Source organism: Acanthochromis polyacanthus, chromosome 8 (assembly GCF_021347895.1).
Source record: "Acanthochromis polyacanthus isolate Apoly-LR-REF ecotype Palm Island chromosome 8, KAUST_Apoly_ChrSc, whole genome shotgun sequence".
Taxonomy (NCBI): Eukaryota; Metazoa; Chordata; class Actinopteri; family Pomacentridae; genus Acanthochromis; species Acanthochromis polyacanthus.
In genome coordinates, this window is record NC_067120.1 from 4,150,528 (window position 1) to 4,173,328 (window position 22,801).

At 40.9% G+C, this 22,801-nt stretch overlaps 1 protein-coding gene across 3 annotated transcripts; it reads right to left on the reverse strand.

Annotated features, from left to right (window-relative positions):
- Positions 1 to 529: 529 nt before the first annotated feature.
- On the reverse strand, positions 530 to 22,545 carry rfx4 (regulatory factor X, 4). Of its 3 annotated transcripts, XM_022200567.2 has the most exons (19): positions 20,762 to 22,545; positions 20,517 to 20,649; positions 17,481 to 17,567; positions 17,191 to 17,251; positions 14,243 to 14,366; positions 12,895 to 12,956; positions 12,329 to 12,542; positions 11,788 to 11,865; positions 11,535 to 11,698; positions 10,325 to 10,425; positions 10,180 to 10,238; positions 9,925 to 10,069; positions 9,570 to 9,664; positions 9,000 to 9,117; positions 7,497 to 7,616; positions 5,377 to 5,541; positions 5,112 to 5,277; positions 4,881 to 5,019; positions 530 to 1,805 (listed from the first exon to the last, which is right to left on the reverse strand). In XM_022200567.2, the coding sequence occupies exons 3-19, from the start codon at positions 17,494 to 17,496 to the stop codon at positions 1,533 to 1,535; spliced, it is 2,100 nt and encodes a 699-aa protein (XP_022056259.2). In that variant the 5' UTR covers positions 17,497 to 17,567; positions 20,517 to 20,649; positions 20,762 to 22,545; the 3' UTR covers positions 530 to 1,532. The 3 variants fall into 3 exon arrangements, with proteins under 3 accessions (XP_022056259.2, XP_022056258.2, XP_022056256.2); XM_022200566.2 differs by lacking the exons at positions 20,517 to 20,649; positions 20,762 to 22,545 and adding an exon at positions 19,699 to 20,492 and having other exon boundaries at positions 5,112 to 5,238; XM_022200564.2 differs by lacking the exons at positions 20,517 to 20,649; positions 20,762 to 22,545 and adding an exon at positions 19,699 to 20,492.
- Between the last annotated feature and the right edge of the window lie 256 nt (positions 22,546 to 22,801).

Below are 22,801 nucleotides of genomic sequence, written 5' to 3' on the forward strand. Positions count from 1 at the left end.
AGTTTTCTGCTTCCAAAGTCCGTGTTGTGAATTGCGCAGGATTTGGGAGATGTAACGCAGAGGATCTACATCCTAATAAATACAAACCTCGGCAAGGGTCAGAGGTCAGAGGTTACAGGACTGAGGTGCACTGACCCCAGAACAGCAGGACGTTCTCACCATAGAAATGTAATTCTTTCTGCCGCTGACCCAACCCCCCACGGTGCTGTCATTTCCCAGACAGAGAAGGAAAAATCAGCTCAGAAAACGTCTTTGCCTTTTCAACAGAAACATGAGAATTAAAAATCTGAGGGCTAATTGAAGTGATTTTCAGAAAACAGCAACAACAAAAAAAAGCTATAAAATCAATATATTTGGAAAATTAATTAACTCAAACCGAAAATATTTCACTTAAAATATGAATATTAGAAACAGTTGCCTTATATTCAAGTTTTGAAAGATCTAATTAATAAGTAAAGACAAGAATTCTGACAGTTAGTGCATCATTTTTGTGGATTTGTCCAAGAAGAAAATGAAGAATGACTCACTGTTTTAAATTGTGAAATTATTTATGTGGCACCATATTTCCCAAACACACATCAGCTTCAACTGTGATAGTTTAACAGTCACCACAGATGGTTTCCAGTGCTTTTATTTACAGAAAAGTGACTAGACTTCATGTTACTGTACACTTTGATATTTTCCCTTTTTATAAATACCCATAGGGTAATAGGTCCTCAGTAGCTTTGAGTGCATTATAAAACACACAACCCTAGGTTAATGCGTCCTTTACTAACCATACAAAACAGAACAGATTGTAACATAGAAAATAATGGATACACCATGTTACAAAGTTACAGAAAATACATACTATATATATATGTGTGTGTATATAGTCACAGAAAAACAGAATACACTTGTTTTTGAGTCACAGCGTTCATTAAAAAAGACTAACCGACACAGACACGCCTTCACACACTGATCCAGGTCTTTCAGGAGTTTATATCTGTCACCTGTGATGGTTTGGCTTCGTGCCACTGAATGCAACCGGTGTCCCAGGAGAAGGTTAAGGCAGAACAGTTCGTCTTCATCCCGCAGAAAACAAATCCGCTGCAAAGAGCTCATGACACGATGCTGCACGGCGTCACGGAGATTGTACTGGAGTCAGAAACAGGCTGATGGAGGGACTGACGAGGGAAACTCTGGCAGAGGTGTACATTCCTTAAAACAAAGGCACAGCTTGGCAGCAGCATTGCACTCTTCAAATGATTTTGCTGCAAGTTTTGACAATCTATATGATTTAGTACTTCCACTGGAGAACTTTTAACAAACCTCCACACAGAATACACCACAACCATCAGAGTGATTGACGTAATGAGTCTTTTCAAATTGTCAGTACGTCCATACTGTGAGTCTTGTCGCCTTACATTGGTACTTTTTACTCTCTGCTCCTCGTTTTTTGATGCATTTGATTGGAAGAGTTCAGAGGCTTTACATCCACCAGTCTGGCGGCCTGGAGCTCGTACACGGATGTCCAAAGCAGTGTTTAAAGGCTATTTGGCCCAGCCAGTGGTGGCCTCTCCGTTGATGTAGGCGAAGCCGGGAAAATGCTGCGAGTGTTCGTACTCTGAGTTCCTGCGGGGGCCCAGCGGGGAGTACATGTCCCCAGAGGTGGCATAGCGGGATGAATGCATAGGTGGGCTGGTGTAACAGCTGTTAGCAGGGGACACATCTGGCCACCGGGGGGCGACAGGTGTGGGGTGCAACCGGGGAGTGCTGCCCATCAAGCAGGGCTCCATTCGAGACATCTGGCCGTTGAGTTGGTACTGAGGAGGAAGAGAGAAGTTTAAATTTAAAATGCACAGTGAACGTATCAGAGCTGCTGATCTGCTGACTGTTGGCCTAAATGTTCCTGCTGATAAATACCACTAAAATACTTTAACTATCAATAACACACGAGGATCTGAAGCAAAAACAAGATAATCCAATCAGATTTCTTTTGACTTTAACATCCTTTATTCTAATCAATCAATGACATCATCGTTAGTTTTATTCCCCTGACACTGAGAGATGTAGTCGGTTTTTCTTTTTTGTGTCCAATTACTACCCAAAAATACTAAACATTTATTGTTTTTTTCTGTAATCATTCAGATAACTATTGAATCACATCATTTGTACATTTGAATGCATTTAAAGGACTAGAGAGTGTAAAATACTTGTTCACTTTCTTCCTTAGAGTCCTAAAAAATCAAAAAGTTTCGCACAAAACCTCCCGCAAAACACTTTTACAGTACAGCATGTTGATCTGTGCACTTTAGAGGCACTATTAGGTGTTTGTTGTTACTTTTACAGATCTATTTCTTAATTCTAAGCTAAACTCACCAGCTGCTGTCTACAACCTGAAATGAAGCCAATAAATGTCAGAGTTGTGTTTAACGTCTCATTTAACTCTCTGTCTGACAGCTTATTAGTCAAATGATGCCTTTAGGAAAGGTTTAAATGTTTGAATGGTTGATATATATCCTTAAATTCCCTTTCAGTGAAGATGTGACCTCAGCATCCTCAGGCAGCTGTGGCTCTGATTTCTCATTTATTACTGCATTAAACATGCAGCTTTTGCTGTGGACTGACCCTGCTGATGGTAATTTCCTGTCAGAGGAAATTGTTTCACAAGTCACAGTGGTCAAAATAGAAAATTAAGCCACTTAAGAAAATGAGGGTTTTCATAAAAGAGGTGCTTTTCCCGTGTTATTTTTGTTGCCTGTGGTGACTGACCACAAACAGCACCGAATAAATCTGCCTGTTGACAAAAATATTTCGGACAGATGGGGATCCCACTAAGCTTTCTGCTCGTTTCGGCTCAATGTCCGACTTCTCACATGGACAAAGTGCAGGCATTGTGCCCGATTTGAGCTCAGACGGGTCTAAAAAAAAAAAAAAAAAAAGTGGAAGTAGGAGCCTTTTCCCTTTTCTCACTAAATATAAACACGACAGTCGATTCCATTATGAGGGATCACGGCATGGAAAAAGACAGTCAGTGCAGAACAGACGGCTCAGCTGCCTCTTGTTCACAAGCAGAAAAGAGACCATTGAATAACAATATTTTAATAAACGCCCCCTTGCCCGGCTCCGTGGCCACTGGCTCGAACAGATGAAGAGACTATTGAGAGCTGGAAAGAGGAGTAACAGAGCAGGGCCCCTCTTGGCCCCGGCCGAGCCACCTTTCACTGTCTGCTTCCGCTGTGTGGAGAGGCTGATTCAGGGACTTTTAGAAACACTGCGAGCGCTGAGGCCCAGCTGATCTCCTCCCACTATAAAGGCAGCGGAGACTGGAGGACCCTTGACAGGAAATTACCACCAAAAGAGTAAACTCACACCACTCGCTGCAACACCGACGACTCCATCTCATCCTAATAAGCTGTTTTATGTTTCACATCTGCAGCTCTGTGTACAGGTTAGACACTCATTCACATCACTGCAAACATCCTATCCATGCATGTTTATGCTGTGTGAGTTTTCTCCCTTTAAAGTGGATAAAATAACCTGCAGCTTTCATCGTACACAGCTGTATTCATGTAGATAACTGTAGTACAACATGCTATGCTACTTTATATTTCTTCTGAAGGAAACAATGCACTTTTTATTTTTTTTTACATGTATTTTAGCAGCGATATTTATTTGTTATTTTCCAAATTTTCATAGAAATCTGACCTTATAAATAAGATAAACTGTTTGAAGGTAAAACCATCAGTAAAGTAATTAGCTATGAACTAAATATTAAATGCTAAACTGTAGCTCATATACGAATTTCTTTGATAATTATCAAATAATACAGCAAATAACTGCTCACTCTCAGACTACAGGTTTTGCATGCTGAATATGTTTAACTTTCAATGTGTAAGTTAATTCTACAGAGAATAATTCTGTGTAAAATCTGGAGGACTTCTGGTGGACTTGTATGTTTTCCATAAAAACTCCCACTTTTATCCATGTGCTAGCATAACTGCACAAGGGTTTTCTAATCATCAATGAGGCTTTCAGCACCATTAGCTAACACAATGTAGCATTAGAACACAGGAGTGATGCTGCTCTGTACCCCTATGGAGATATTCCATTAAAACTTCCAGCTAGAACAGTCATTTAGCACATTAACAATGTCTGGGCTGGATGTCTGATTCATTTAATGTTATCTTCATTGAAAAAATGCTTTTCTTTCACAAATATCCTTATTTTTGAAAGAAAAGCATTTCTGAGTGACCCCAAACTTTGCATATTTGGTGTATTTTCATACCGTTATAGTCTTACTTTGAATTAAGTTCAGAAGTCCAGGCTTTTTTCCTTTCTTCCTCTTGATTTTTCACCAATTCTGTAAGTGTTCTAAGTTTGGAAAATATCCAGAATTATTATGTTGGCAGTCTAACAAAATGCCTTGCCAAGTATTGTACTATTTTTTTGTTATTATCATGACAGAGTAGAGCACAAAATCAATAAACCACTAAATTTAGCAGCATTTATAGACTGCATAATTCAGATTAAAGAGTTTTAGTTCATTGTTTACAATAATATTTGTTACCAAAGTAACATTTAAAAAGTTAATTTGGGATCTTTCTGTGTGGAGTTTGCATGTTTTCTCCAGGTTCTCCAGCTTCCTCCCACAGTCCAAAAACATGCTGAGGTTAACTGGTGATTCTAAATTGTCCGTAGGTGTGAATATGAGTGTGTTTGTCTCTATGTGTAGCCCTGTTGACCTGTCCAGGATGTCCCCGTCAGCCGGAATAAACTCCAGCCCCCCATGACCCTGATGAGGATTAAGTGATGTACAGATAATGACTGGATAGGAGTTCGTTTGGGACTGAAACTGACTTCCTTCATTTAAAAGTCTACAGAACCCCATGTCTGACCTGTGCAGAGGAGCGGTGGTAGGCAGAGTAGTGGAGGGGGGCTGGGATCGCCGGCTCATGGGCCAGACTCGGGTACTGGCTCTGGATGGAGTGAGGATGCTGGTTGGTGTAACTGCCGTAGTTGTAGCTGCCGGTGTAACTAAACCAAAGACAAGAAGCCAAAGCTCGTTTAAAAAGTCAAATCTAAACGGCGTGATCATGAACGCTGAAGATGAGCTGAGCCATAGTTACCCGTGCTCCTCCCGGTGGGTGTACACTGGCATCCTGTGGGCTGCAGATGGAGGAGGGACCGGGGCGCTGCTCCTCATACAGGACAGCTGCTGACCGGCCTCTGGAGTGGAGCCGCCTGCTGTTGTCACTGTGTATGTAAGGGACCAGGTATATGACTGAACAGCGCCTGGTAGACACATATATGACAGATAGAGACAAACGTTTTGGCGCAGGGGAACTATGTGCGGTGAAAAGCGTTAAACTCCGTGTGCGAGTCCCGTCTCACCTGTGGTGGCGGGGACTCCGCTGTACTCGGGGGACACGGCTGCTGCTGTGGGGGAGCTGGCCGAGGAGACGCCCACCGAGTGGACGGACCGAGCAGGAGAGTAGGATGCCGGAGACGGAGAGGTGGGAGTGGTTTCTGTCAGCGTGAACTCCTCCTCTCTCTCTGCTGAAGGTGTGAAGAAATGGGAGATTATGAGACCATGAAGTACTAGAGCAGAGGCGTCAACATTTTACCCCTGTACATTCTGAAAATATTCACATTTAAGCAACTGTCTTTCCACCAAACATCATGAACAACCTGAAATTTCTCAAGAAAAGTAAATTATATTTCAACAACATTATGCTTCAGTTTATCATTTTCACATTACAACTTCCAGATCACAGAGTGTCTACAAAGAAACAAAACATTTAGTAACAGCCATCCGGAACTGAACAATATAGTATTTTACTAAAAAAAGACAAAAAACAAGACAAAATATTTTAAAAATGAGACACAAAACAACAAAAGCGAGAAACAAAAAGACAAAAAATGAGACAAAAAAGCTACAAAGTGCCAAAAAAAATGGACAAATGAGACCGAAAATGACAAGAACGACGCACAAAACAACGAATAAAGCAAAACATAAAATGACAAAAATTAGACCAAAAAACACAAGCGAGACAAAAAGGAAACACAAAAGGACAAAAACGAGAAGGAAAAAGACAAAAACATAAGAAAAACAAATAAAAGTCAGACAAAAAAACAACAAAAACAAGACAAAATATTACAAAAATGAGACACTGAGCAATCTAGCATTTTAGTTTATGATCAAAACAACTTGTCAGGGTTTAGAAATGATTTTAAATTTACAGCTTTACAGATTTACTATCTGCAGTAAACACTTTGAGGACCGGATCGGACCCTCTGGAGGGCCGGATTTGAACCGCGGGCCGCATGTTGGACACCCCTGCAGGGACAGCATGTTTGGATGTGTAGCTGCACTGAGAGAGTGAAGCTGTTTTTATGCTGCATTTACACAACTATAAGGTAAAAATAAGAATGAAACGATAAGAAATAGGGCTGAAAGAGTAACAAAAGTTTCTTGTCAATATTTGAGTTACTGCCGGTTTTTTGTAAACTGACATTTGTGATATTGTGTATTACAGTCAATTAACCACTTAACAGAGAGAACTGAAACTTTACTGCAATTTCACTTCATTAAGCTGGAATATTAAAATCTTGGACTAACAACAGTAAATGAGGTCATTTAACAGCTACACATGAAAAAGAGCAGCGCTTCTGTAACTTTTCTGGCCACTGACTGTTGCATTGAGGTCCTAAAAGACGCCAATAATCAGACTTTTTACGCAACTAAATAAATACATTTTATCTTTAAAATGCATTTTGACTATTATTTGAATTCCTGATTTATCCGCTGACTATTTTCTAAACTAATTGATTCATATTTGACCCTAATCATCACTTCCTACAGCAAAGATTGAAGTCTTCAGTATATTTGTTTAATCATTCCCAAAGCTCAAAAATCCAAAACTTATCTGTTTATTATCACATAAAACAAAGAATAGCAGCAATTCTGATGAGCTGGGACTACAAAATGTTTGGAATATTTACTTGGAAAAGCTTTAGCTCCAGATAAACTTTCCGGCTAACATAATTAGCATGTTGGTGAGTTTGTGACTGTGAGTGACTGTGACGGCCCCCGTGTGTCCGTCTATTAGGTGAACTAATGACATCTGTTCTCTTTAAGGTGCTGGGATTGGCCAGGTGTAATCACTGAGATGTGGAGCACCTGGGCCCGCCGCTCCACCTCAGCTATAAATACTTGCTTCCTGTGATCTGTCTGGGCTCTCTCTCTCTGCTCCCGGTTCCAGTCGCCTGAGCCACATGCATCCTTTATTTAGCTTCTTTTGTTAGCATCACATCATTTCCACACAGCCACATACACACTACTGATATTACAGACAACACACACTCCATGCTTACAGTTATCTTTGTTTATCTTATCTTAATTTGTAATAAATTACTTCATAATTTTTGAAAGCGGACTTCTCTTGTTGCTTTGTCATGGCCATTGAGCCGGGTTGTGACAAAGACTAAGTGGACCAACAGGTGGGACTCACCTGTGCTGCCTTCTCCTTTCATGGCCCTCATGAGGTCGTTGGCTCTCTCCTGGCAGTGCAGCGACTCCAGCAGGTAGAGAACATAATCATCGAACATGAGGTGGATCAGGTGGAAGGATCCTGCAGACACACAAATGAGACCAACACGTGTTATTCGTACAAAAAAAAAACAGGAGTTAACTCTGTTTCAGCATGACAGGCATTTGCCAGTCCGTGATGGCCTTTAGGACCAAAAACATGTGATGACTTCACATCCTGCAGGCCGACAGGAGGTCCGCTGCCGTTAAAAAGACGTGCGCTTGTTTCCGTGTACCGACTCAGCGCCAGAAATATGTCAGCTGACCTCGGGGTCACACGGAAGATGAGACCGTGGCATGTGAGGGAGCGTCACAATTGTGTCATTGTGCGGCCGCCGTGCGCATAATAAACACTTGTGGCTGCTCAGGAGGGGGGAGCGGGGTGTAATACTGACCGGTCATAAAATGGAAAAGACGGGCAAACCTCCTTTGTCAATTAGCTGTTTGTGCACAGAGACCTGCTTTATCAAAACACTGCAACCAGCTGTGTCTTTGATATTCACAGACGGGGCCAAAGGACACCAGGAGAGGAAAGAGAAGCCATTTTCTTTTCTCTCGTTTTTTACTGCTCTTCGCTCGCTGCAAATCTTGGCCGTGGACGGAAAGCTATTAAAGCAGCAGCAGCCATTTGACTCGTTCCTTCCTCTCTGCTTATTTTGAGGCTCACGTGGCAGACGAGCATTTACGTGGTTGTGATGGACCTGAACGACGTGGTGATGTGGAGCAGGAACCTCAAATGTTTTTAGGTTCCTGCTGCACATCACCACATCGTTCGGGTCCATCACAACCAAACACACGATCCTCTGCTTTATGAATCGCCAAATGTTATATGAGCGATGCTTCGTCCTTGTTTGGTTTTAAATTGGGACATTTAGCATCCTTGCAAGTTTATATTCCATTTGTGTTTGCATAGTGTAGCAAAAAAGCTCATTAAGTGGTGATTTTTGAGCTGCAGATTCTTGCAGAACATCCAGTGAAGTTACAGCACCCTCCATAATTATTGGCCCCCCCGGTTAAGATGTGTTGAAAGTCATAAAGGAAACTCAGTTTTTATTGCAGAAACAAACTCTCACACTGAAAATTGTAGAAAAATGTATTATAGGACAAGATTAGGTGCTGTTTTCTTGGCAAAAGGGGGTTGTACAAAGTATTACCATCAGTGGAGCTAATAATTGTGGCACACATGATTTGATGGAAAAGAATTATTTCTTAGTGTGTGATTTTTTCCCCACTGGATAAATGCACTCGTGGTTAAAGGTTGGATTTTCCTCTTTTTTTCCATTGAGGTCCTATATTATTTAGAAAAAGGCTGAATTTATTAGAAGCTAAAGAACACATCTTAACCAGGGGTGCCAATAATTATGGAAGGCGCTGTACGTGACGCAACAAACAATGAAAGTGAGTGGAAGACGATAAAGCAGCTCACCGAAGCTGGGCGCGCTGTGGAGGGTCATATCCCGGATGACTCTGGTACCAAAACACGACCACATCAGCAGGAACTGTTGGGCCACCTTCTTCAGGCACCCGGGCCTCTTCCCTGCCACCTAGAGAGAACATTTCCATGAGAAAAGAGGGGGAAGGGTGGGGATGCTGCGGCAGAATTAACCCCTGGGTCCGTACCGGGGCTTAACCCTCAGGGACGAAAAACATGTCAACAAGTCAACTATTTAATTTGCCCCCAGAGACACGCCTTCCTATTGAACTATTGTCCGGGCGGTCCAAGACGTTGCCGGGGCGACCAGATTTTACAAGCCCATATCTGGCACATAATGGCCGCAAATGGGAAGCTTGAAGACATCATTAACTGGGAGGATTGCAGCGTAAGTGCCTCCGTCTACGGAAGACATGCAGGAGCAGAAACAGGTGTCTCTGTCTGAGCAAACACAAACTCATCTTTCTAACCTGTGCAGCTTGAACTAAATGCATTTAACTGTTTTTTAATCCATGCAATTATGGGAAATAGGAGCTGAGTCAGATCAAGTTTGAAAAATCTGACCTTGACAACGCAGCGGTCCACCATGGAGTCCAGCCACTCGATGTACGCTTCAATAGGAGACTGCTCCTCCAGTAGACGGTCGAACTCCTGATACACTGCGACAGGAGCAAGAACATCAGGTCACATCGTACTCTACGTCATTTAATGGAGGAAAAAAAAAACAAACGGCATCTTTGACGTGTCCGTGACCTCTGATCCTGTCAGGACGGGGGAAGTGGAGATGCTCAGCAGGGTGCTTCAGAGGAGACTGAACTTGTTTAACCTTTTGCTCTCCATCGTTAATGCTTTGACTCCGCTGGTCGTGGGAATGATTGCCCGTCAGCGTGTCGTTTACGTGGAAGTGCAGTGGACTTACAGTGGATAATAAGCTGCCTGTGCTCCTCCTGAGAGTCCTCCATGGTGTAAAGCGTCTGCTTGGTGATGCTGTTCAAGTCCACATTCCTCCAGTCCTCCAGCATTTGAAAGGTGATGTCGGCGCTGTTTATCACAGTCCGCGATGCCTACGCACAGATAAATCAACAATATGACGCACCCGAGCATACCCATATCCCTTATCAGCTTTGTTCTTTCATATGGATTTTATTAAAAACATTCAGACCACGATAGGCACCTGACACAGGTGGTTTAATGACGTCTGCCGCTTTAGAATCTGGGAAAATCTCCTCGACACTGGATATAAAAAAAGAGAAAAACACGAGGTTAAGGCTGCGAGTGTCACTTTCATAAGATAGAAAAGCGATGTATTGTAGGCTTACATTCAAATTTGATGTTCCTCAGGTTTTCTGGAAGGTCGTGAAGTGCTATTTTAAGCCACTCATCGAGCTGTTTGGCAAATTTTCGAATAACCTGAGTCAAACTGCGTGGAGGACAAGAGAGTTAACACTTTCAACATCATAAGCAAGTGCAATAATAAAAGGCTGCAGCTGATATTTTTCTCCATTATAGATTCATCTGATGAGGATTCTCTTAAATAACCAATTTACTGTTTGTTTGATGAATGCAGAAAACTACGGAACAAACCAATCCTCATCTTCTTATATTTAGAATCCAAACTCTAGCTGATGTTATTTTTAGTATAGTCAGATTATCTTGTGCTTTTCCAGGAAACTGTGTTCCCTTAATTCAAGAAAATGTCATGCGCCTTGTCTTTATAAACAACTCTGCTTTTATTCGTTATTTTTAACTTCACACAAGGGACGTACTTATCTAGGGGCTTCTTCAGAGTTTAAATGGCTTCACTAGATTGCTTGAAATGATCCTTCTTGATCTTAATCTAAGAGTTAATGTGCCACAGCGACAGTAGAACAACCTGACTTCTCTTTTCAAATAAAATTCATGGTGTCACTTGACGTTGCCTTAAATTTGACAGGGCATTTTGAAGACTGTTTTTGCCAAAGTGTTAAAACTGTTTCCAAGTCCTACTGTGAATTTTCTCGCTCAAAAATCCTCGAGTTTATCAAAGCAACAAACCCTCACATTTGAGCTAAATCAGAGGATTTATTGTGTTTTTCTCAAGTTTTTCATTTTTGTCGGTATTTTTAATTTTAAAGTTGTGCTTAATAATCCAAACCAGACGTTAATCTGTCATGTTTTCCACATTCTGCACTCTTTGAGCTCTACTATAGACTGTAAAGCTGATATGAAATGTCATTTATTTCTTTTCAAACTATTCCTAGAATCTGAGTGAACTTCACTGATGCACCTGCAGATCAGCAGCCATGACATGGACCTGGAAGCTGCTTATTTAACAGTGTAATATGGTACATATTATAGCTGTGAAAGCTGCTTTAAAACAACAGGTATTATAAATAAGCTGGGCTAAACCATGATATTAGTGCATGAATTTTACAAAAATACACATAAATGTTTGGTATAAAGTCAGAGAAATAAAGAAAACGCAAGAAAAAAGCAACAGCAGACTGAAAAATGTCACTAAATTCCTCAAAAACAAGAACACAGACCGACCTATCAGGCAGTGCTTGCAGGACGGTGGGCATCAGCACCCCAGAGATGGCCTTGTAGAGGATGGAGTCACAAACACCGACGATGTTCACCACCGTGGGGGAGCCGAGGACAGGGAGCATGTGGGGCGGCATGCCCTGCCAGAAGTGCAGCAGGAAGCTTTGGACCTGCACACAGCACACACAACACAACATATTCAACATTACAGGAAGAAATCTACATTTTCAGGAATAATTGTAAGCAGAGAAAACTTCACCTCGTCAAAGTTGGCTCGAATAACAGTGTCCAGTATCCTCTGACAGTGCGTTCTGTACATCATGATGAAGGTCGACACCTGTGGGCAACAACACGGTTTTAATCTAATTGCATCACGAACTTAATAGCTTTTTTTCTCTTTTGGGGAAAAAAAAACAGTGCTGCAAAAACAAGAAAATAAATCTTGAACAAAGCATGTGAACCAATAAATACATGTTACAGGTCTAGCCGGGAGAGGAGTAACACAAAAACGAGCTTTAGAGATCAGCAAAAACACAAACCATTTAAAATCACGGCCCCCTTTTAAAAGCCGGACAGCTAGTGCCTGTCCTTTGTCCGTCGCTAGATCTTATTATCTCCCTCCAAAAGATTAAGAGTTAGTGAGGAGCCAGCATATAAATCCTCAAGGTCCTTCTCTAAACGCAAACCCAGTGAAGGTCCCGGGGCAGATAAAAGAGCCAGAGGGGGCGCAGAGATGGTGAGATGGCAGGGAGAGGTGAGGGGGGTGGCTGTAAGGATGGACTTTTAAAACTCCTGTTTACCCTCTCTTCTGGCAGGCTGGCAGGCAAATTTAGGTCTTTGACATTTGGAAACTCTGGCAGCAGCGTCCCCAGCTTGGAGCGCGGTGAATACGCCACTGTCTGCTTGGTGACCTCTTTCTTGCCCGTCTCGTTCACCCACGCAGCTCCCTTTTTGGAGTACATCACGTCATAATACTGGGAGGTCTCCTTCACCGCGATGCCGTAGTAGTGGTACCTGAGGAGCAGAGGAGCACACAGGATTACTACAATCTACACCGGCGTGTTAAGAAAGTGCACATTAAACTAATTTAGATGCTTCTCTCTGACTCTGTTGCTTAATCTGAGGAGTCAAACATGCCTCATACAACTTCAGATCCTTACAAAATGAAATATGCTGCTATAGCAAGTTAATAAAGAATATTTGAACATAAATAACTTTTTTGTTTGCTGTGAAACATCCTTTTTATTTAAGATATTTCAGTATTTTTTTATTTCTGCACGTTAAACTGAATGCAGGCCCTTTTTAGGAGGGATTTTGTTGTTTTCTAGTGAACACTGTGCCGTATTTAAGAAAATGAACTACTTACTTCGACTGCCCTCTTGTCCCCAGTCTTCTGGTAGTTAGTGCTGGAAACTGCTGCCTTATGATCTGTTTATTGCAGGACAGAAAAGCTGTCAGTGTGCTTAAAGTACAGAAAAAGAGGTTAAAAAAACAAACAAGTCATACACAATCACACCAGCATTTCACAGAAAATCATAAAATTAAAGAGAAAAAGGAAAAAAGGTGGAACCATGACACATGAGGAGCAAAACAAATGGAATCTTTTTGAACTGTGTAGCACTATTGTTCTATTTAGCAGGAAAAGGGTGAGGTTCATTTAACCTAAAATTAAAACATAGTAAATACAGAATACATTAGAGAATGCTGCACTTGTCTTCATTTCTCTGAGAAAGTGTTTAATAAAGTTTGTTGCATCCACAGGGAGGTCCATGAAAGAAAAAAGCTTTGAGAGCCATCCATTTATGACATCCAGGGGTATTACTTTTTTTTTCTATATCAACAGCCTCCCCTCATCCATCCACCCACCCAGCCTCACTCCTTCTCTTTCTCATCTCCACTCCCTCCTTCTTCCCTCTCTCTCTCTCTCTTTTTTTTTTTTTTGTCCAAAGAGATTGGCTCCTTGGTCCAGCTCCTGGTGCAGAAACTTTAGCAAACAGTGTAGCTCTCCATTGTGTGGGATGAAAAAAGAGGCCAAGCTGTGAAGTTTCTGTCAGGCCCCGCTTGATAAATGAGCAGACAGGGAGGCAGTCCGGGCCCTCTCTCGTTTTTTTGTCCTGAATCAATGAAGCCTTCCTAAAGGACACCCCACACTGCTCCAGCCACTGATCTAACATTCCGCAACATCTCACCCTTCCAAATTTCCTTTAATTACACATTAATCCAGGCCCCTTCTCTTTTTCAATATCTTCCGACAGGAGCTGCTGGAGGGGCGGGGGTGGGCCGGGGTTGGGGGTTGGGGCCGGAGTCCAGGGTACAGGGGATGGCTGGGGGTAGGAAGGCTTCAGGAACTTCTTGGGGTTGTGGGAACAGACGAAAGCACATCATCCTTTGGCTCTAGATTATGTGTTGAGCGAGCGACCGCAGAGCTTTGCTTCACACTGAGCTGTGGTTGATATAACTCCAACACAGCAGCCAAACACAGCAGCGGCAGAAGCAACCCAGGCGTGAAACCATCAGACTAATGCTCACGGCTGATTGGGTGGATGAGATTACCGCTTTCATGCAGCATCTGACTGTTGTTTTGTCACTTGTAAATGTACACATGCACATTAAATGTCCGGTTTAGATGTCTGAGCTACTCACTGAGTGCACTTATAAATTTAAAGCATAAACTGGATGCAGGTGTTTCATCACCGCTGACGTTTGAATCTCACCTTTCCAAAACTGGCTGCGTTCACAGGCTGCGTGTCGTGCTTTTCGCTGAAGTCTAAGTAATGCATGTAGAGGGCACTTCGGGGGATACACACACCTTCGGCTATCTCATAGTTTTCTTCTAGCCTGAGAAAGACAACAGATCACACGTAGAAGGTGAGAAAAATTCAACTCAGTATCTTGTATTACAGGATTTTGGGTAAAATTGTGCTGCAAAATGTGCAAAAATGCATTTTTTTTGTCTTCAGAGGGTAATAAAATGAAGCAGATTTAGCTATTAAGGTGATTTGTACACATTTGTAACTCAAAAGCACAAGAACATAGGAGAAAACTAAATAAAAGCACAGTTAGAAACACATTAAAGCAGCAAACAGGACAAATCATGGAATATAAAGCAGATCTGCACACAGTTAGACCAAACGTCGTGCAGCCAAAGACAAACTGTCCCATAAATCTTAACGGCTTTAGATGTTCAACAACAAACTGCCTGCAAACATGTTTTCAGCATGAAAACAGACATATCTCAGAATAACACAACAACTGCTCTTCCAGGAGTTGCGCAATAAAAAATGTCTGAAACCGAGTTTTCCTGATGATCGTAAGCAGCCTGATCTCAGCTGTGGTGGCTAAACTCTAATTAATTCCCAGGAAAATTTATATTAAAAACAGAACAGCTGCGAATTTTACATTTAGTCTGGTCCTATATGATTGTTTTGGGCTGATTAACCTACAGAATCTCAGATGATGTTTTTGGCGTACATCGCACCTGTACAATTAGTATTTACACTTTTAAATTACGCAAATCTTTATATACCGTGATACTGGCAAAGAATCAATTTACGCACTGCAGCGTGAAATAAAACTTCACAGATGTATTTGCTGTCTGTATGTAAATAAAAATACACCACAAATTCATGTTAAACTATTAGCATTTCAGGAAAACGTTTCTTTGGGTTTGAGGATTTCTGCCCCCTATTGGTTCAACAAAGAATTCCCTCAGGGACAAAAGCGTAAAACTAATATACCACAATGTGTTTCAGAATTTTAAGAAATTGAAGATCACAATGCGCCTCTAATTTCACGTTATACATCATGAGTAACAACGGAAGTAAAAACCACTAAACAAAAACGGACCCAAAACGGAGCCTTGAGGTACTCCAGCATCATTAGCGGGGAATTTCAGTATTTGATTAGACCCATTTTTTGGTATATTTTACTATTAGTTTTTAAAATTTTATTTATCTATTCATTTTTTTCATAAATAATCAATATGGGCACTGCTAACGTTTACCTTTGGTTCATGATAAAAAATGTGTAGCTTTAAAAACAAACAAAAACACAGTGAGAAAACGGGATCTTGCAAAGACAAGCACCGTCAGACTTTTAGATATGAATGGCAGACAGATTTTAATTCTAAAATTGCTGTCAAAATCTGTCACTAACAATCTTTTTTTCATAGCAGTAGGATGAGCACCGTCACACTATTAGGTTTATAAATTTTAAAACAATAAATAAAAACAATCACATCTCTGGACCATAAACTGATGATCAAAGAAGCAATGGACTGATTACAAAGCAATGAATTCAGAGTTTAGTCTCTCAAAGAAGTAAATAAACTAGACATAGTTTCCACCAACACCTCACAACTAGTTTTTTATTTCTATAACACACCAGTTTATGCTTTTGTTGTCAGAATAGATTAGCTCGTACTCACTGCTTCTCTCACGTTGTATGTTTTGTAGAAATGTGTCACATCTTTCTTTATTTATCTCCTTATTCTCGTGGACTATGCTGTATGTTTGTCTGACTTACATTTCCATTCGCTCAGATATGTGTGGGCTACCTCTTGAATTAGATTCACAAAAGAACTGCAGCTGTTTTTTTTATGCTTTTTCGTGTAATAACAGCTTTCAGTTTTCTGATAATGAGATGCAAATTGTCATGTGACCAATGCATTCTTTCTAATTAAACAATTCAATTAATAAAAATCCATTATTAGAATTGTAACATTTGAAATATTATTTAGTTTTTAAGCAATGTTCTAATAAAATACAAACCAAATCTGTGTTTTGAGCCTAAATGAAAACCGCCTTTATAGTACTACAGCAAGAAAACATGATCAATATGACGAGTGGAGAAATTATTGCATTACTTGTGTCTAGAATATTTTCCTTTAAAAGGTACATAATTCCAAAGGCAGTTCCCTCACACTTAATTTCAGCTCCTCACAGTGCAGTTTAAATATTCATTTAAGCCCATGTGCAGTTTGAATGCTATTAAGTGTGATTAGTCATGGGGCTGAGCAACAGGGAGGCACACAAACTGGAGGTATGTTTGGGATGTTTCACACGTTGATGCTGTTTTTTAAAGGTCTGTTTAAAACTAACTTCCTCTTTAGGACAATTTCAAACATAAAATCCGATTTGATTAAGATTAGGAAAGAACAAACACATAACATTTTCCTAAAATACAAAAGACAATAAGAGGAATGTGAGGAGAGAGCAGCGTACAGAGAAAGCAGTGTTCATAGAGCGTCTGCGTGTGTCATGTAAAACTATTCAAATTAATGCAAATTCGATATCTGACATGACTGAAAATGACGCCGCAAATCCTATATGCTTTCCCACCAAGTTATCACTGCTGAGCAGGATTAAGACAAGAAAAACAAACACCATGATATGTGCATCATATTAATGGTTTCTAAATAAAATTAACTCTTTCCGGACTTTACGCTTCACATGACAAATAGAAGCTTCAGCTAATAACAACTTCAGAAATTTGACTGATTTAAAGGACCAATTCCATCCATTTTTTGATTAAATGTATAATATTTAATCATATATTAAATAAATTGCTGTTTTTTTTTTTTACATGTTCCCACTTTTTTCTCATTTATTTTCACACATGACAAAATAATAAACAAAAATAAAATAAATAGTTGATGACTTACCATTCCAGAGTAGCCGGTGTCGAATGTGGTTTAGAGGCTCTGTTATTTTCCTTTTCTTCATCTGCAACGTTCAACACATGGAATTAAGCTATCAGGACAAACTGACAGAAGCGTGGCACAAACAAACGCTGACTAATCTCACTCGTTCTGATGCAAACATGCTTAAATGACACTTAACTTTAACTATGAGATTTAAATGTTAGTTCTGGGAAACACACAGCACAACCACAGTTTACAGGATTCCCCAAGTCGGTCAGTAGTTTGAGGCTAACGGCGTTGGTCCTGCTTACGTTCGTCGTTGGACATGTTCCCCAGAGACGTGTGGCTGGAGTAGCGCTTGCTCTCACTTTCATTGAGGCATCTTTCAATCCAGCTCTCTATAAAAAGACACGAAGGGCCACAGATCACCTCACGGCATCATTTAATAAAAAAATACAAAAAGAAATGAAGATGAAAGTATTTATTATTTTAATTCACAGCGAACCCGTTGATTGTAATTTGACAAAAACATCAGTTTATTCTTATTTTGTTCTGTTTTTCCACATAAATTTTGGCTTAAAGTGAACATTTAAAAGCTCTTTTTCTGAGGTGATCTAATATCATCGTGCATTAGAATAGAGCCTCAGTCGTATTTACATAAACAGTGCAAATCACTGCCTATACAGGACACTTTAAATGTCACTAATGTGACAGGGCGAGCTGACAACAATCGATTGTAGGGGCAGCGAGGCAGCCATGGCTCTATTTGAGATGTTTTCACCAAGACGGCAGGAATCCAGCATTGTTCCCAGAAGACTACGAGCATGCACACTTGCTTAAAAGAGCCCTGTGCACATTACTGAAGCAGTGTGGTGGAATAGGGGCCATTGTCCCGTTTTAATTTCTACTTAGAAATAGCTCAACTGGTGTGCTTTCTGAGGGCGAGCAGCAGCAAAACACCAAAGCTTTCATGTCGATGCAGCCTGGCAGAGTGGAAACCCGTTTACAATTCTGGTTTTAAGAAAGCTATTCAGTAATTGATGGTGAAAAAGACAGACTTTCTTATTTATTTAAGTGCATTAAAGTATTTTCTGAACTTCGACTTCTTCTTTAACGGCTGTTTTTACATGAACAGAAAAATAAATGTTTTCCATTAAATGAATGAGACAGAAATAATTATGTACCCCAACATTTAAATAAGCAGGAAAGAGATTCTCACAACTTTGAGCAGTGAATTAAGCACTAAAGAAAAATGACAAGCAGCTACTTTTAACTTCTCTAACAACAACAAAAAAAATACAGAATATTTCTTGAAATTGCCTAAATGTGAGCTGAGAAGTTTCTGCTCAGACGAACTGTTGGCAGGACGAATTGTTGGCTCATGAGAGGAGTCGATTCAGATCATAGTTAATGCAACGTTTTACCAGCTTACACTCTAAATATTCACCTTAAAGATCAGTCTGCACTCTGGTCGAGTCAAGAAAGAAAGAAAAGGAAAACAATGCTGCACAAAAATAATTCAAAGTTTACTGTTTGCCTCTCTAATTTCATAATTAGCATCACCTCACAACATTAATGGATGATTAATAACATTCCTCTTACAGTCACAGTTCTTTCGTTTAAATTAAAAACAGCATTTGCATTTTAACTTTCAATTAAACACCATCGATGTCACTGACAGCCTTTACTGTCAGTGTTCCTTCTATCTAAAGAAAAAAGAAAGAATAAATCCTGGAAATGAAAAAGTGAACGCACCGAAGTGGAGCTAATTCTCCTCAGAGGCTCAGATCTCAAGCTTCATTTGCCACAAGGACAGATACGTTGGGGATCTAAATAATTGGATTAAATTCGATCAACAAGTGAAACGGATGCTCACTCATTTCTTAACACACATTCACTACTAAACTACGCCCTGCTGCTGAATACACTAACAGGCAACCGAAATGTACGGATTTTAAACCTTAAACAGATAAAGCCTCTTTTTTTAGTATTTAATTACTGCATAATTTCAATCTTTTAATCAGATTATACTTTAATTGTTAAAGTTTCTTTTATCGGAAAACTATTTCGCTAAGAAATGACCAGCTAAAATGAGCCATGGAGTTACTTAAATGCTTTAGTTTTCCAGTTTAGTCCTCAACAAGTGAGCTGAAAGGAACAGGTGCACCTCGATGTGCACTTGTTGTTTTTATTCCTCCTGATGCCCAGTGCAACGGTTTAACAGAAAACACTGAAAAAAACTGCAAGAAACCACTTGTTTGCCAGTCTGAGGAGATTTTAGGGTCTGTTTCTTCTTTTTCTTTAATCAGAGGACAGCGGTGCTTCCCATAAATGCGTCTCAACAGAAATCCTCCTTCACTAATAACAGCAGAAATTTAAAAGGGTAAAAAACACCGGACAGTCCCTCTGAGCGCCTGCACAGAAAGTTTGAGACTCGCAGAAAAGTGCAGCGGCGGTGTGAGCTTCACAGCATTTCTCAACACATTTTCTGAACTCATCCAGACAAGCGAGAGTTTGAGCCGGACTGACCTGTGGAATCCATATCTGGCTCCTCCAGCAGCCCGCAATGCATCCTCTTCCCATCAACGACACTGGCTCCTCCAAGAAAATGGCTTTAGTGCACGTTTCCCCCTCCTCGGCGGCTCTCCCCTCGTCTCGCTCTGTGTTTCCGTGACCACTGCCCGTCACAGGAGATGTTGAGGATCTGAGGTTCGCCCGGAGAGGGGTGGTGTTGGCGGAGGAGGAGGAGGAGGAGGAGAGGAGGTGGTGGTGGTGGGGAGGTGGGAATAAGGGTGGAAAAGGGGGGAGGTAGAGACTCCAGAAATCCAGCGGGGGGAAAGCCAGACCCGTCAAAATGTTTGCTGATGTTTCATGGGAAAGGGGCTGATTTTATAGGAGCCCTGATGGGGACATGTCATTGATAGGCTTGGAAGGCTGATGAATGGCCCCAAGTCAGATGGGGATGTGGCAAGGCTCACTGGAAGTCTTTTGTGGGGCTGTTTTGAATAAGAAAAGCTCCCTCCCAACGAAAAAAAAAAAAAAGAGGCTTAGATCTACGCAGTCCTAACACTGTGGCCTCCCCGTCTTCCATTATGGCATTTAATACGTTTTTATACACCCTCGAGCTCCACATAAACATACATCCCTACACAACCGCCGCTCCTCTTCCTAACTTCACATCCAGCAGACACTTGTTGCCACATTTGCGCTGCTTCTTCATTCCACCATTAAACCATCTTTGTGCTAACTTTTCTCACGGAGTCGATGCGTTCAGACGGGCATCCAGAACACCTTAAAACTGAGCAAGTGTGATTCAAAAAACATTTTTTTTAGCTCACAGTTCTCACCTCTTTTCGCTCACTCTTTCGCTGTGGCAACCTTATTTTTGGTGTGCCTCTGAGAAGAGGGAACGGTCACAAAGGGGGGGAAGTAAAAGTGCAAAGCCCGAGGCTGGGAGGGCTCTGATGGAGTGCCTGAGAGCTGGAGAAGGGAAAGCTGTGATTAGAATATGAATGGAACCGCAGGAGAGGGGGAGAGGAGAGGGGAAAGAAGAGGGGAGAGGAGAAAGGCGGATTATGGCTGAATTACTCACCACACCATGGATAGCAAAGGAGGACTTTCTCTTGCAGTGCGCAGGCGTGGACGCCGCCGCCGATGCCCACCGACACTCGGCCGACCTGGACGAGGAGCAGCTACATCACATGTGCTGGGGTCACACCCTGAAAGACTCACACATGGAGGAAAAAAGCTGCTGGAGGACGGAAAAAAGGTCAAAACTGGGAGAAAACTTGCATCCAAGACGTCACAAATACAACAACGGCGACTCAAGGTTTAAACGGTGGTTCACGGAAAGTCGTGACCTCAAAGGAGGATCTAATTAATTTCCCTCTAATAAGGCGAATGGGGGAGTCTGTATCTCCCTGTTTTTTTCCTCATCCTGCCACTGTTATCTGCTTATTAGAGCCTCATGAAATGGGACAGGTGCAGCCACCAAAAGAGCCTCTCCCATCCTTCCTTTTCTCGCACACTCTGCCCACACAAACGGATGTGTTCTGCTTTTGTTCGGTGAAAAGGCCCCAATTGAGTTGTGTGTATGTGCGAGTGGGGGGTATGGTTACGCCACGCACGACGTGTTGGTGGCATTAAGGCTTCGGTTTAAAGAGGAAACCTCACGACTCAAAGCACCGCCGTCCTCCTATTGACGTCAAAAAGCCTGTTGCTGCTCTGCACATATCTCTGTCTGCTCATCACAGGAAATTTACATGATAGTGGACCTTTACTGTCCAGTGAGACACTTGCAAATACATTTAAAAAAACACCCAAACAAAACTCCTTTGAATGCTTTTATGAGCAGCCAGTTAGTTTCTAGTAGATGTTAATACAACAGCCCTAATTTTCAGTTGATCAGGGCCATAAATAAGCATCACTGGATGTTGATTTTCAGGGAAATCAGATCATTCATTTATGTCCTCCGTAGTGGACATTTGTTTTTGATCGATATCTTTTGACTCATTTGAGCTACCCTATTAAACCCTGATGTGCTCCGTAGAGGGCATCCCAGCATTTCCAATCATATCTCGTGTTTAGGTGGGTCGAGGAGAACTTTGTTTTCATGCTGAGACAAAACGCAGGCCTCCTGACTGTTGAGTTTAATGTATGTTCATGTTCAGTTTTGGTTTCTTAACCCTCCTGTTAGGTTCAGCAAAAATGTTCCTGGGTCATGTCTAATTATCCAAAAGTGTAAGAAACCAAAAAAATCCCAAAACACATTGTTTATATCTCGTTGTTGACTCCACCATTAACCATTTCTATCAATATTTAATGCTATGGAGTCCTTTACCTCTCCAGATCACGGTTCAATGAGGATAATTTGCTTATTTTTCATTAAAAAAATGCATGTTAAAACTTGTTTGTGGAACGACTTGCATATAAAATACAATTGTAATCATTTTATTTTACATCTTGATTTTTTTTTTCTTTTCATAGAGTTGATAAAATAACACCAAACACCTCTTCTGTTCAGGGTGGGTTTGCAAATACGTGCAATTAACCGTTTTCATTTTCTACGCTGGTGACGCTAATTAAGCCAAGCAGAAGATGTTTCAACCTGAAAAGTAATTTAACAATTTCCTTTTGGATTTTTTACTTTAAAATGTGTGAATTTGACCCGCAACACAGCAGGAGGGTAAAAGTGACGCTCTTGTTTTCTTGTCAGCCTGTTTGGATTTCAAAGAGTTCCTGTTTTTGTTTTTTTTTTGTTCTGTTGGCCACTACAGGGGATATGATGAAAAATATTCTTATTGTGTGAAAAAAAGGCAGGAAATCCCCAAAAAATTAAACTGAAAGCTACTTTTTTTATATAGAGAAAGATTCAACCAACAGAGAGTGAATCATTTTGTCACTTTTTGTTTTTTGTGCAAAAGGCCAAATTTCTTGTGCTCAAGCTTCAAAAATGTAAATATATTTAGAGTGTTACTAAATTCTATAGAGTGGGCTTTGTAAAATGCTTTTCTGTTGAACAAATATCCAGTAATCAGACAAATAATCAAAAGATCAGTTAAGATTAAAACACTGAGGCTGGTTAACAGTTTGATGCCATATATTATATTATATTATAACAAACAGTAAATTG